Here is a 16,993-nt window from a genome sequence, read left to right on the forward strand (position 1 = left end):
GAATTCTCTGTGGTGAGATCATGTTCAACATGGTAGTCACTAGTAACATGTGGCTATTGAGAACCTGAAATAAGGCCAGTCTGAATTGAGCTGTGCTGAAAGTGTAAAACACACTATTGATTCACAGATTAAGAATGAATAAATGACAGCAACATATTTCATTAATTTATGCCAATTCTATGTTAAAATGATAATATTGGGTTTAATGAAATATTAAAATTAATTTAAAATCTTTCAGAATATGGTTACTAACAAACTTCTTGTCAAATATGTGGCTCACATTATATTTCTGTCTGACAAAGAAGCTCTAGACTATTAACACTTCAAATTCTTGCTCACATAAGTAAAAATATTGAAAACTATACTTCTTCCTACTATATTAAATTGACATCTATTTCAAAAATTTTAATTCTGAAAAACTACAAAGGATGACATTTCTGTCATACTCTAATTTACAAATACTTTAGAGTTTCCTCAAAATATCATGCCTTTAGCTCACTCAATTTATAGAAACCATTCATCCCTAATAGAAAAAACTGTAAAATCAACAAATTAGAAATGCTTTCTGTTAAAATAATTCATATTTTGTGTTACAGCTCAAATTAGCATATAATATAATATCTTTCTATATTATATGCATCCTGATTTGATATAGAGATAAAAATGAATAAAAATAAGTAGATGGATGGATAATTGACAAATACAAATACAGATATAAAGGTTGGTGCTTGTCTGAGTTTACTGAAGATAAACTAAAATATTGCTCCCTTCAGATATTTCCTAGTGAAGCTTTTGCTTTTCATTTTTCTGAAGAATTCTCCCTCAGGAGCTATGACTCTGAATTTTTATGCCCTTATTTTCCAGTGTTTTACTTACTTTCAAACAATGTAATATACTAATATTGCATCTAAGAAAGTAATACATGTTTTTCTTTTGAAATTAGAAAAAGTAATTATAAAAGTAAAAATAATAAATGGATAGAGGTGGAGCTAGTATGAATGTATTTCTTGATGAAAGAAGAAAAGTTAATGAACAGGTTAAAGAATCAATTGTAATGTTTTAACTTGCTGCTATTAAGAGATCCTCAATTTTATTAATCTTTCAAATATGATAATTAAGGAAAATATTCTCTTATATAAGCTTGTAGAATAACCATGAAGCAACTTTAAAATGCATATTTCTTTAAGGATGTAATGCTGAGATACTATATTTTATTTTTAATGAAATTAATTGCAGTGTTTAAAAAATCAATTGCAATGATTATGACTTAATTTTTAATATTTTTTCACAAAACCAAATCACCTATAAATTAGTAAAGCAATAGTCAAATATAGAATTTTATTATTGCATAAATATATAAGATAAGCTAACATAACTAAAGACAAGCATGTTTCCTAACATTTGGCAATAATATTAAGTATCATTTAATGTGATCCTACTTGGTATCAGGAATTTCACATTTTCTTATGTGTAATAGCCTTATAAAATAGTATTATAATCTCTAATAAATAAAAAAGAAAAACTGTGGCTTACAAGACCAAGTGAGAATAGCTAAAATATTATAATTAGTAAGAATGACAGTCAAGATTTGAAATCAGGTGCATTTGTTTCATCCTGTTTCAAATTTCAAAATTTTTCCAATCATTACTTTTAGATATTTATGACACCAGGATTGCTTTTAAAGTGATCAAATAAAGTATAAAATGGGTACTAATTATTTAAGAAAATTGGAAATATTGAAGGATTAATATGGTTAATTGAGATTATTTTTTAAAAATTGGAGTTACGGAAAGGTAGCAGAATACAACAGTCACTAATATGGCATTATGTAAAAATGTGAATATGTAACAGATGTGATTCTGCAATCTGTATTTGGGGTGAAAATGGGAGTTCAAAACACAATTTGAGTCAAATGTATGAAAGATGATATATCATGAGCTATGTAATGCTTTAAATAATCAATAAAAAAATTGGAGTTACTGAAGGATTATTAGTTAATATAAAGGATTAATATGGTTAAACTGAGATTTATGCCAACTAATATAACTGTGTGTTTATAGTTTATGCTAACAATTGCCTTCTGAAAAGTGTCCTATGTGCTATAATGCATTAGTGCATCATGAAATCAATTTGGTGAAATACTAATATTTTAAAAATCAATATATTACAATAAATAAGAATATACATACAGAAATAAATTTTTGTAGAAAGGGATAATGTTCTGCATCTGGAATTGTGTGTGTGTGTGTGTGTGTGTGTGTGTGTGTGTGTGAGGGGGAGAGAGAGAGAGAGAGGGAGAGAGAGACAGACAGACAGAGACAGAAAGAAAGACAAACAGTGACAGAGAAAATGTGTTTGAACTCAGCCACTGCATGGAATTCTTACTGAGGATCATGGTTCAAAATGATCAAAAACCAATTTCCACAGAATTCCTTAAAATAGAGATAAACTGATAAAAAGTTAATATTTACAATCAAGTATTTGATAAAAATAGCAAATAAATAAAAGCAATTATGTCCTTCTTAGAAAATGAATTGAATGTTTTTGGTGGGAGGTAAAAGAATAGATAGAAGTTTAGCAGATTGGGTAATATTAACAGGTAGAAATGTGATAATCTCCATGCGAATGATGAAAACTTACTAAGGCATGTATCTATAGAACATTACATAATACCACATCTGATGACGATTACAGGTAATTAATGTAACATAAAAGATTTCTATGGCCATGCAAGATTAATATAATGTGTTTGTTCCATACTTCATAAAGGATTTACTCCATGCTTAATTTAAACAAAGATAATTATATCTTATGGTGAAGCATATTTTCATACATACATAGATCTTATAAAGTACGCCATTCTGACCTTTACTAGCTATATGATCTTAGACAATTTATTTAGGCCTTCTCTTAAACATAGGCAATGAAAGTATCTTCCTTATTAAAGCCTTACGAGGATTTAATAATTCACCAAATGTACTCAACACCAGTACTGAGGAAAATTCCTAGTATGTTGCTGAGTGCTCAGAAAAATAGTTTGTTTTCCAAGTACTTCTTGATTTTTTTTTATTTTCTAAATAACCAAAAGTTTGCACATAGAACATATTCAATAAATATATGTTTCATTGAATTAAACTGATGACACATATTGGGTACATAGAATGATTTTCATTTTGCAGATGAGGGTTTGATTTAGTGATCATCTTAGGTTTAATCCCCATTGCTCTTAGGATTCAATTTCAAGAAATTGATGGAGACCACAGATATTTCTGGCACATAGCCATATATTTTCTCTAATAGCAATTAGTTAATGCATTTCAAGTACTTAGTAATTCTATGAACTACTCTACATGCATTATCTTATTTCTCACAATACTGTAAAATAATTATTTACACTTCAAAGATAAAACCAATTTTAGAGGTTAAATAACTTAAAGTTTTTGGTAAATTACAAATATATATTTGATTCACAATCTGACCCAACTTTATGATCTTTACCACTAAATGGATGAACTGGTGATTATAATGCTAAGTGAAATGAGCCAATTCCAATAACTAAAGGGCAAATCTTCTCTCTTTCTCTACTATAATGTGGATACTAACACACAATAAAGGAAAGGGCAAAGAAGTTCATTGGATTAGGGAAAGGGGAATAAAGGGAAGGTGGGGATGAGAATAGGAAAGACAGTAGAATGAATCGGACATAATTTTCCTATGTTCATATATAAATATATGACCCGTGTACTCCACATCATACAAACACAAGAATGGGAAGTTATACTTCACATATGTATAGTATGTCAAAATATGTTCTACTCTCATATACAGCTAAAAGGAACAAATGAAAAATTTAAAAATTTCTGACCCAGAGAAGATATCACAGAATCTGTTTCTGATAGAAATTTAGATTCTTCATATTTAAATCATTTCTTTTGGTATAAAATCACATTTTACAAAGAGAAGCAAAATAGAGATGGAAAAAATAACTAATTTTTCAGCTGCTCTCATTCAGTGTTATAATTTAGTTTGAAGTATGGTGGTACATGCATATTTAGATGTATTAATCATTTTAGAATAAAATAGAAAGATAATTTAACCTTTTGAAATATCCATATATGAATCCTCTATTATTACAGAGAACATCAACTATGAAGCAATAAATAGTGAAATGAAATTCATCTATGTATAAAAACATGATATAACCAAAAGATGTGTCAAACAGAAAAAAAAATTCAACAGAGAAACCATTATTCATGGTTCCTTTTTCAAAGAAGAAATATGGACTCACAATATTCAAAATGTACTTTGGAACACATTCATTTTGATATGTTTTCATTTGTATGTTAGTAACTAGGACAAAGGTTATATTATTTTTATATTATTTTTTACCAATTTCAGAAACAAAATTGTTTCATAGAATGGATAAGTAAGAAATATTGCCAAAACCATACTTTAGTTTCAAATTGTCTATACTGCACATTTCATCTCTTTGCCTTTGTTTTTTGAGTATGGTTTTAATGCACAGATGGTTTTCCCTTACCTTATTTGTGTTCACTGCTGTGATGACCCAGACGCACTGGGCATTACTGTCATACTGGAATGGAAAGTTGGGAGATGTAAAGGTGCCACTTGGTCCTTGAAGATTAGAGCCACATGTCTTCACTAAAAGAGAAATGGCAATGTGAAAAATAGGCATGCAACACAGCAATAAAATATCTTTCAATAGACTTGAAAATACACAATTATAATGTATAATAATTGAAATGTATATTATGGTGTTCTAATGTCACTTACCAAAATTAGAATGTTTGTTATGTTCTACTTTAACTGAAAACTGACTATCAATAAAATTGTGAGGTACACTGAAATGTATACTATGGCACTTTAAATATCACTTTTCAGAATTAGATTCTGATATCCTGAGACTTGCAAACATGATATTTTCAATATTAATCAAAATAGTTATGAATTGTGGTGTGAAGCATGATAAATTGTCTTTTGATGGTAACTTGTTTAGTTTAATGAGAGGAAGTTATATTAACCTAATATGCTAATTAAAAATATACAATGAAAAGAAGCAAAGCCTTGGATGGATTAAGCAACCTATAAATTGTTTTATTTCTATTTATTAAGTAGCCAAGGACTCATAAAAGCACAGTTGCTAGACATCAACATTAAAATGACTCATTCTGTTCCTCTAACTGTGAATCACACACCACTAAGACCATATTATCTAAATTTCTGAAAGTTATACATGATCTACATTTCATTAAAATTCATTTTAATGAATTCCCACAAAATTAAAAGTTGTAATACTTTCTCAATGTTCTACTACTTTTTTATTCTTAATAAAACAGATAATCAACACACTGGCTGTTTATTAGTTTCCTTCTTGGCCACCACAAATTTCTTGGTGCCATAATTTTGATATGCATTTATTTGCCCTATCCCATTAGAATCCTACCTATGTTATTATTTTCTAATTAATGAATAATAATCTATCATATTTTAAAATATGTGTAGTTAGACATGTTTTCATATGAACTTAAATCTTTACACAGTTATTATCATCACCACTTTGAAGATGAGTTTATGAAGGTGCCAAAAGTTTGCTTGCCTTGACCAAGGTCACTCTGGTAATAGGTAGAACACCAAGAAATTGAGCCTAGGTCTTCTGACTACAAGTCTTGTCATCTTATCAGGGAAAGTATGTTTGCATAGTATATTAAATTTATTTTTCCACTAATTTCTTCCCTTCTGCTTATATTTTAGTATAAATCCAATCCATACAAATTTTCTTAAACTTCAAAGTTAAACTTTGTGGTCACTTTTCAGTCACATTTAATTTTGTTTTGTGTGTGTGTGTGTGTGTATGTATATATATATATATATATATATATATATATATATATATATATATAATTTTGTTTTATATATATGATCTCTACATACTGAATAACAAAATTATATTATTTTTTACAGAAAAAATAATAAATGATATTTTTCTTCATTCAACATTGTTTACCATTTTTCCTCATTTACTACCAAACTTATCACAAATCTTTTTTTTTTCCATGTTCACTAATCCATTTCCTTCCTCTGCTTTCACTCTTCAAATTACTTCAGTCCAATTCCTACTCTAATCTTAATATTGAAACTGTATTCTCAATGCTAGCAATGACATGCTACCTGCTAAATCTAATAATCTCTTCATTTTTCTCTATATTTGACATCTCAGCAATAACAGAATATATTGAAAAGCTTTGAAATCCTCTGGTTTTCCTTACATAATATGGAACACTCTTATTTGCCTTTATGTTTTAAATAGTTCTGTTCCACCATATCCTTTGTTCTTGGTCCTATTTTTTTCCCATCTGACCCATAGCAGTGTAATTTTAAATCGATTCCATAGCCTTTTCTATTTTTTCTATATTCTCTGAAAAGTTAAACTAATTCACTTCTATGACTTGAATATTCAGTTCTATGTTGATAACTCTCCAATCTACATCACCATCTTTGGCATTTCTCTTGATTTACAGGTTTGTTATCTGTATACTGTACATTCTGCCCATCATTTTAATGAAACTTTTAATTAAGTATTTCTTAATTCGCCCCTCCACCTTCCTGACAGTAACAGAAACTCCTTAAGACCTATGTATTGCTTTTCTGAAACAACTGTTCTCTTCTTCATCTCTTCACAATACCCTATGCTTCTGGGTCCCTTTTTCTGGTCTGGTCATAGCTATTTAACTCTTTCTAGACTTTAATCTTTCTCTTTGTTAAATATCTTACTGTATTTATCTTTTGAAAATACATATTTGATTGCTTTTCTTAATTGCATGTAAGCTTGGTATCTATTTTCTGCAGGATTAATTAGAAACTGTCTTATATATAATATAAAATTATTTCTGTGAGAACCTAAATTCCTTTTCAAATACAATGTCCTGCCATTTTATATACTCATATACTTACTTGTGCCAGAATAGACTTCATGTACTCTATTTACTATATCATACTCTGTATATTTTTTTATTCTGTTCCCCAATCTAAAATATTCCTTATTAAATTTCCTGCAAAGATTCTATTCATTTAAATGAAATCAAGTTTTTTGTGATGTCACTTTTTTTCTTTCAAAATGGTTCCCAGCTGTGTTAAGCAACTTAGTGAGATCGTTTCTCAAAATAAAAATAAAATAAAATAAAAAGGGCTGGGTGTGTTGCTCAGTATTTAATCACCCATGGGTTCAAACTCTGGTACCTATATAAATAGATAGATAGGAGATAGATGGATAGTAGAGAGAGAGATAGGTAGATAGATAGACAGACAGGGTCTCAGTCAGCTTGGTGGTACAAACCTGTATTCCCTACTACTTGAGAGAGATTGAGACAGGAGGATCACAAGTTTGAGGCCAGCATCAGCAACTTAACAAGCCCCTAAGCAAGTTGGCAAGACCCTACCTCAAAAAAATAAAATAAAATAAAATAAAATAAAATAAAATAAAATAAAATAAAAAGAGCTAGGAATGTAACTCAGTGGTTAGGTGTCCCTGTATTCAATCCCTAATTCCTCCACTCAGGATTCTGTAATGGACTAGTGTTCACAACCCATACCCTATTATTCAAAGAGCACATGTATTAAAATGTTTGTGTTAGACCTGATACAGAATGAAGTTATAAAGACTAAGAACTTTATAGCAATGAGAATTTTATAGCAATAAACACATGATTGGTTTAATGTTAGTAGATATAACTTTCTTTTATTTCTTTTTTCTTTTGGAGGGGGTGGGGGAGTGTAGGTACTGGGAATTGAACCCAGAAGTGCTTTACCTTTGAGCTATATATCCCCAGTCCATATTATTATTGTTTTTAAATTTTGAGACAGGGGCTCATTAAGTTGCTCAGGATTTTGCTAAGTTGCTAATACTTGCCTTAAATTTGTAATCCTGCCTCAGTCTCCCAAGGATATAACTTTCTAATAGGACATACTTTGAGTGGTATTTCATGCTTGGTAATCCTCTGGAATAATTTATCTTCTAAAATGTGTATACAATTACAGTCCTCTTTTGAGGACAAGGCTTTACTTATCATTTCTGTTACCTCCCAGTACTTGATTTTCATGTATGCATGTTTGTTAATGGAACAAATATACAAGCTCTTTGGCACAACTTTTAAGTGAACTATAAAATAAATGGTCTCTTTGTGATGATGAAGAATTCTTGCAACTATGAATTAGACTGGGAAAATGTCCTGTGGAACATTATTTTCTTTTTATATAAAAATAGAGATGACACACTTATAAAATGGCAGGTAAAAATCAACTTTAAATATTTTGGTTTTCTTGTCTGCTTCCATGCAAACCTGATAATGACCACTTAGCAAGGTAGGATGTAATTCACAGACAATGTCCATTTGTGAGTGTATATGGTTTTACATGTTTGTGTGTGAGCATGCGTGTGAGTGTTTGCATATTTTAAGAAAAAAATCTAAGTACATACACATTCTTATGAAAGCTTTTGATATCCCTATACATCAGGAAGACTGTTCTAGGTCAATACACTTGGATTTTCATAAATTTTAATAGTCCCAAAAAGTTGGTGGAAATATTCCAAAGTTTTTAGTCTTTCACTCTGAAAATAGTAGATGATGACTGGGGCATTTCCTTTATCTCTGGGTGGAAATGAGAAGACATGTAAAACATATCTGCTGTCTGAGCAGAACTGCAGCATTATCTCATAGAAATCAGCATAATATACAACATAACTAAGTAGAAATAGTACTTTGTTGTAAGCCACTGAGATTTTTCTGATTGATAATTTTCACATGATGTTGAAAATTTGTAATTTTTACCTATAATATCTTCATAATACCTTTTTGATAAAGCTTTAATAAAGATACTAATACTATACCTTTATACTTGTGCTATTATTTGTGCTTTATACTTGAATTATCATTGCAGTATGAATTTGAATAAGATGAAATCCTTAGTCACAATATGTGAGCATCATAAAATTTGATAAATATGCCTAAACTACTCTAAAAAGTTTGTTCAATATACTCTCAAAAACAATCTAAGAGAAGTAAACTCTCTTACCAAAATAAAAGTATCAACAACCATTTGTGCTTTTGTCATTCTGATCAGTATGTCCACATGTTTTAATTTCCACTTCTTTATTTATTATATTGTTATGGGCCAGGCTATCTGGGCAATGATTAAACAAGTCTCCATTTTACCCTGAGACTCCACTTCACCTAAGAAATGCTTCTCCCTTGGGAAAGCCCCACCTTTGTATCCATCAACAGTTGCTTAGCATAGCATGTTTGGCAACACAAAACGGCAATTCTTATATAACATAAAACTGTCCCATTTTTCTTGGATGATGTATTCTGTCAGAGATTGATTGTCTAGATATTAGTAACCATTCTTTAACTTGTAGGCAACTAGGGACATTGGGAACCACCTTCTACTTAGGATTTTAGATCTCATGACATTTATTTATGGTTTCAAATCAGAGCAACAGCCACTTATGATTATTATGGTTTTGGACTATAGAGGTGTACTCAAACCCCAGGAGGACTATAGTGGCCTACTGGCTGGTGAATAAAGATTCTGTCTCCTACTTTAAGATCAACTCAAGGAATTATTGCAATCTTGCCATAACAATATGGCCTAACACAAATTTTCATTGCTGCTTCTATTTCTTTGTTAAAATTTTCTAGTTGAGTACTTTTTTTTCTGTTTTCAATTGTTCTTTATTGATTTATAGGACGCTCTTGTATATTATCTATATTAAACATTTTTTATGTTCTAAGAATGTTTTCTCACAGTTTATTATTGTTTTTTAAATTTTTTACTTTGCTTTAAATTATTTTTTTGCATATCTTATTTTAATATATGTTAACAAAGCAGATTTAACATTTAGGAATGTGTTTTATGTCTTGCTTTGGAAAGCATTCTTCAAAAGTATGGTCAAAATACTCTCTTTATTTAAATTATCATACCACCAAAGTGGTATTTTGCAATATTTAAACTTTTCATTTATTTGAAAGCTATTTCTATATGACAAGTTAGGGGAGTATTTACAGTAAATGCTATTCTCCACTAATTGAGAATGTCATTTATATTATATTATATGTATGCACATTCACAAATACATTTCCACATAAGAAAACTATACATAGATATACAGGGATATGGGCCTTTATTTTTTTTGTATTGATTGATCCAGGATTATTCCTCTGCCACTGTTATACTGTTTTTATATTTTTAATATAGATATTGTACAAGTTTCTCCTTTGTTGTTCAATTTCAATAATTCCTTGATTATTCCTGGATATTTTTTATTCCATGAAAGTTTTCTGATGTGTTGGGTTGTTCAGGTAAAAAAAAAAGTTTGGTAATTTTATTGAATTATATTCAATTCAAGCATTATTTTGATACAAATTTTCTTTCCTGGTATAGCCTATAATAACAAAAAGGAGAAAAGTAAACATGATTAAAATAGACAACTACAGTGAAGCAGTACCTTTGATATAGTAAGAAAAAAATTCCTTAATGAAATGCTAAGAAAAATAAAAATAGGAAAAAAGGTGAAAATTTCTAAATATAAGAATGAATCATGAAACCATAACAAATATTGGTTTAATCAATAAAATATAAAAAAAATTTTGCCATTTAAGTTTAAAACAAAATATAGTTACCCAAAATTATGATACCATTTGACATGTCTTAGTTTTTAGCAAGGCAATAAATTAGGGGAAAATGAAAGGTTTGTTTAGAAAATATGAAAAAGCAACAAACTGTCATTGTTTGTATGCAATATAATTTTTGCCTACTTAACTAAATGTACTTTATTGATCTACAATATATACCTCATATTTGAGTCCTAACCAGGTTGGCTTTGAAGAATATGTGTGTGTGTGTGTGTGTGTGTGTGTGTGTGTGTGTGTGTGTGCCTGTGTGTCTGTATGTAGATAACTGTAGTTTTATTTTATGACAGCAATAATCAGCAATTCAAATGGAATGATCCAATTTATTAAAATGACTAAATTAATATATGATTTTGAAAAATATATTTTGTAAGAAAATCCCAAGACCCAGAGAACTATTTTAACAAGAAAAGGAACATAGAGGTGCTAAATAAAACCTGTAAAATGGAAAGGCAGACCATGTTCTGGTTGAAAACATTATAACATTTTGGTTTGAGCTGTTTATAATAAATTAATAAATTAATTGTTATGGTGTCTATTAATTTTTATGATATCTATGATTATCAATTCTTAGCACTTTAGACAAAGTAGCTATTTTATAATATTCTGCTTGTTCAATTTATATAGCATCTATGTTTTTTAAAAAGAAGAATAGCTAACCATTTGTGGAATAAAATGAACACATATATACAGAAACATGTCCAAATATTTTTAAAGTGTTATTTCTTTGAAGGAAAATTATATAAGAACAAAAGATAAAACACTTTACCCCTAGTTCTTTGTCAATATATTCCTTCGCCCCCCTCAAATTAAACACGTACAGCTAATACTTCTTTGGAAAATGCTCTAAGAATAAGATTAAGTATGATAAATACTGCTGCAACTGTAACCTTCAGGCATTTAGATTTGTGCTAGTTAGAATGATTCAACTATACAAGGAAGTCAAACTGACATTTTATTTTTTGATTATTTTGAACCAAATATACCAACTAAGTTCTGTCTGTAGTTGGCTCTGAACCCATCATGTCCTGAATACTAATTTTACTCTCTTCTACTAGTCCATAAAGTTCACAAAGTCTTCATAATATTAGAGCATTTGTGTGACCATGCCCCAACAGATTCTCAGGATTTGAATATTCCCTAAAATTCATCCCACTTACTTACTTGCAATTCCTGAGAATGTTTCCACTTCAAGGACTTTGCACTTGCTATTTTTCTTACATAATTTCTGCTGAATAGTACTTCACAGATGGCCTATTATGATTAATCTCTCTAATTTTTTAAAATATCACCTTAACACTCTCTCTCTCTCTCTCTCTCTCTCTCTCTCTCTCTCTCTCTCACACACACACACACACACACACACACACAACTTGCTTATTGTCCTCATTCTTCATTAGAATGTCAAGTCCATGACAGCCAAGACTTGCTTTGGTTCAGTCATGGTATTTCCAGTGCCTGCAATAGTGCTGACCATATAGAAAACACTCAAAGAATGAATATGTTGACAAATATCAAAATAATATTCAAACAGATATTTAATTTTGCATCTGGGTTTCATTTTTAAAATATGCATTTTTTCCTTTGGATTTTGTGATGATTCGAGCTTCTACTCTCTGTTGAATTGTTTCATCCATCAAGAATTCACTAATGTCATGTAAATGACTACTGTCTATGCCTCTATGGCTGTTTCTGGGTTGGTGGAATATTTCTGTCAAGAAATGTTTCTTTTTTAGGAGGAGTATAATGTCCTATATTTTTAAAGGTATCATTAGTTTGAAGTCCAAATACATTTGTACTTCTTGATCTTCAACTATTCCTGCATCTTCAATTTTGTGTTTGCACTTGAGCAAATACAAATCATCTGGACCTTAGTTACTTTATTTTCAAACTTAGATAATTGTAATGTATCATACTTAGTCTCTGATAGGTCTAAAATTTTTCTATGATTATATCATGCAGTTATCTATGTGCCCTGTGTGGCTTCTCCCGAGAGAGGTACAATAGATTAGCAGAGTCTGAAAGTATATTCTCAGAGAAATGTTATGATTAATACTAAAACTGTTTACTGACATGTGTGGTATGGAAAAGGATGGATCCACTAAAAAAAAACAATGTGAATTTAAATGTGTTTGTTATATTTACCTTTTATTGTTGTTGTTCACCTATGAGTTAGAAAACACTGTAGTCCACTAGAAGTAGACTAGCACATTGGCCTCCAGTAGAAGTAACTCCATTTCTATCTACTGTTATCGAGAGTTACTTCTTTGCCCATTAGCCAAGCAGGAGGATAAATATCCAGAGAGTAGCTTTACATTCTCTGATAGTAACATGGAATTAGCAATGAAATAAACTATATTTCTTCTGCTGCAGGGGATGTAGCAGAAAATACAGGTGTTATTCATTTTAATTTAATAGTTGCTATTGCTTCTGGAAACTCTAACTGTACTTTGGAAAATGCTACATAAAAATAAGCTGTACAGGGACTGGAGATGTGGTTCAAGCGATAGTGCGCTTGCCTGGCACGCGTGCGGTGCTAGGTTCAATCCTCAGCACCATATACAAAAATAAAGATGTTGTGTTCGCCAAGAAATAAAAAATAAACATTAAAATTCTCTCTTTCTCTCTCTCTAAAAAAAAGCTATACATATTAAGCGTGTACAGCTTAATATGCATATGAAACATACTAAGGCTATGAGAAATTTACCAACAACTACCCACCACAACAATAAAAACTTATTCAAGGGTTTCTGATGGAACCCTACCTGTAAGGCAGGACAATAGATATCCTTAGGAAAAAAAACATTAAATGGTTGAAAATAGATTGATTTTGGCACCTAAGGATGAACAACTTTTAGCAGTCAATGGTATTTAGACATTTAAAGACATTATGTGGTTACATTCCAGTTAGGAAGGGAGCTATCCCTGGTCTCACAAAGTCAGGCTAAGACAAGTACTCATAAGTTTCAAATTTCTATTGAATCTTTCTTGCCCATCCACCACCAGTGATGTCTGAACTCTACACTTTGCTTGCATCACACTTTTCAAGAAAACTGACAGCTCAAGTTTCTATCCTGATATCTCCCTCACAATACCCCACTCCAGAAGCAATCTTGAGAAAGAAGAACAAAAGTGAAACCGTCACATTCCTTGATTTTAAACTAGGTTAAAAAATAGTAATGAAAACAGTGTGGTATTGGCATAAAAACAGACACAGAGACCAATGGTACACAATGGCCAGACCAAAAATAAATCTACATGTATATGCTGAACTAAGTGGGGTTAAGAGGACCCAATGGAGAAAGAACAGTTTCTTCTATAGATGATGTTGAGAAAATGGGACATCCACATTCAGAATAATGAAATTAGACTTTTTCCTCTGCCATATATAAAAATTAAATTGAAACAAATTTAAATAAATACCTAAGGGTAAAACAAAAAAAAAAACTCCTAGAAAAAAAACACATAGGGAAAAAAACAAAAAATTCTTGACAGTTATCTTGGTAATAAATTTTAGATATGACATCAAAAACATAGGAAGTAAAACTAAAATTAAATGAGTGGCTTTATCATGATAGTAATGGAGAGTGAGACATTTGGTGAAGTAATTTAATCATTTATTTTATTTCCAGAAGGCAAAACATTGTCTCCTGGGACTGAGTACACCCAAGAAAATAAAATGGAGAGAATGCTAATAAAGTGTTCAGCTATTCTATTTTAGTATTAAAAAGGTGAATATATTTTATATTCTAAGCTAGTGATTTATGCCTATTATTTGTTATAGAGGAGAGCTATTTAATGCATATTTTTAAAGAGGATTAGACATTATAGCTATATAAACTTCAATAATAACTTAGAACTTAAAACTCTCCATGTTTCTGTTATAAAGTTATATTAAGCATTTATAACTGGTGCCCCAATGCAAAACAAAATATATTTTTTAGTATTTATTGATCAATTATAATTTTCTATCTGGAAACAAACCAGCACACAGAAAATAAAAATAAATGAAAACTGAGATATGAGCTAGATTTAAAAGTTAAAGAAATTTGTTTAGTAAAATATTAAATTAATTTTTTCTTTGTAAAATGGATATTCATATTTAATAATAACTGATGACTTTCATGCATTGAGTATTAGGCAATACATTTGTATTTGTTAAAGCTGAATACCATACAATTTTATCTTACAAAATTATGAGTTCTACAAACACTAAATGAGGGCATATTCTGTTTGAAATACTAAGTTTGGCATTGGAGATGAAAAGGCAAAGATGAGAGTCAAGGTTACTTCCCTCACCAAGGTTACATTCTAGAAATAAGGAGAAATACTAAAACTTTTAGATAAAGTTGGATTGAATTTACAATAGTTTATAGAAATAACTAACAGTTTAGAAAAAATCATATAAGTAAGAAACATACCAGGAAAGGCTTTTTTTTTTTTTTTTTTTAGGAAGGGACCTAGAAAAGGATTAATTTAATTTATATATTTTATTTTCTTCCTCTAATAATTTTTGGAGTCTTTCTCCTGTGGCTTTTGTAGAACCTGTCAAAAAGTAACTCTTTCTAACCAAATAAAGGCAAACTTGTACACAATAACAAGGTGTCCATTTCTGTGATAACGTTTCAAGGAACATTATTTTTTAAAACTAATATGTGATATGTGATCATTATCATTAGATGGTAATAATGCAACGTTTTCAGGATATTATAAAAAGTATTCCCATGTTGGCAGATAAAAATGCTCTGAATATAAATCAACGCACTGATGGAAAATTGACTTTGAGAAAATAAAATGACTTAAAAATTTGCATATTTTTCCCATAGAAATTATAAGGACTGCCCTCTTTAGTGAGGAGCTAGACCCATCACATAGGGTTTACTGAGGGCACTAAATATACAAGTATTGAGACCAAGGCTGAAAGATTGTTTGGTTCTTACAGCTGTCCCTGATCTCATATAAAACTCAATCTTCTGTTTGTTTCCCTCACTCTGAAATATATTTTTAGATATGTCTTGGCTTGGACATTTGTCATGCCAATGTGTGTACAGACTGAGGGCTTCATTAGTAACTGGGTACATTCCCAGAACACATACCATAAAACTAATTAAAACAGGCAGTAGCTCCAAGGGTGTGTAAAAACAAAGTATCTGTAGTGAATTCAGCCCTGCTGCATACAAAATAGTACTAAGAAAGTCATCCCAGCACCATCATCAGGGCACAGTAAAAGATAAATCTTACTACAAGAATAGAGGAGCAAAAGAGAAATAGAGAAGTATCAAACATGATTAATTTAGTATAAGATAAATAAAAGAAACAGATCATTCAAAACAACCAGAGGTAAATCAACAAAATGAAAGGACTGGTACATATATTTTCAATAATAATCCTGAATGTAAATGATCTGAATTCCTTAATTAAAAGACACACAATATCTCATTCAACTATATCTGTATACGGGGTAAAAATGGGAGTTCATAACCCGCTTGAATCAAAGTGTGAAATATGATATGTCAAGAACTATGTAATGTTTTGAACAACCAACAATAAAAAAATAAAAAAAAAATTAAAAAAATACCAAAGGGAGAATATTTAAATTAAAATATAATAAAAAGAATGAAAGTAAACCAAATAATCAAAGTAAAATGAAATGTAAAAGAAGTAAAAAATGTCAATAAGAAAAAGATAGAAATGACTAAACTGAGCTATCTGGCATCTATATAACTGATGTCCTGAAAAAAAGAAAATCAGGCCAATGAAATGGAGCCAATATTAAAACTGCAATCCAAAATATGTTCCAGAAATTTTAAAAATATCTGAATCTATTCAGAGGCACTAGGTTTGATCCTCAGTACCACATAAAAATAAAAATAAATTAAACAAAGGTATTATATACATCTACACCTTATTTATATATTTTAAAATATCTGAATCTACACAGTGAAAGGATCCACTGGATGTCAGAAAAAAGTAACATAAACAAACAACAGGGGCTGGAGTTGTAGCTCAACGGGAGAGTGCTTGCCTTGCACCTGTGAGGCACTGGGTTCAATTCTCAGAACCCCATATAAACTAAAAAAATATATTTTTTAAACTACAAATAAACTATATATAAACTAAAAATATATTTAAAAAACAACATTAAGATGTATTCTAGTAAAACTATTTTAGATTTAAAATAAAGAAAAAAATCCCAAGCACTCTCAGGAGAATAATAAAATAACTTACAGAAGTAAGAGAATTCTAGTGCAACTGATTTTTTTTTTTTAAAAAAAACAGTATACAAA

The 16,993-nt window shown here is 30.0% G+C and overlaps 1 protein-coding gene across 3 annotated transcripts in view; it reads right to left on the minus strand.

The window, feature by feature from the left end:
* Positions 1-16,993, minus strand: part of CSMD3 (CUB and Sushi multiple domains 3) — a gene marked incomplete at both ends in the record, with an annotated part of 1,157,568 nt that overhangs the window by 604,129 nt on the left and 536,446 nt on the right. For all 3 annotated transcript variants that reach the window (XM_081266797.1, XM_081266796.1, XM_081266795.1), the window contains one exon: positions 4,541-4,662. In XM_081266797.1, the coding sequence (XP_081122923.1) occupies positions 4,541-4,662 (122 nt within the window). The remainder of the gene's footprint in view (positions 1-4,540; positions 4,663-16,993) is intronic.

Source organism: Spermophilus citellus, assembly GCF_964194105.1.
Source record: "Spermophilus citellus genome assembly, chromosome: 14".
In the NCBI taxonomy this organism is placed as follows: domain Eukaryota; kingdom Metazoa; phylum Chordata; class Mammalia; order Rodentia; family Sciuridae; genus Spermophilus; species Spermophilus citellus.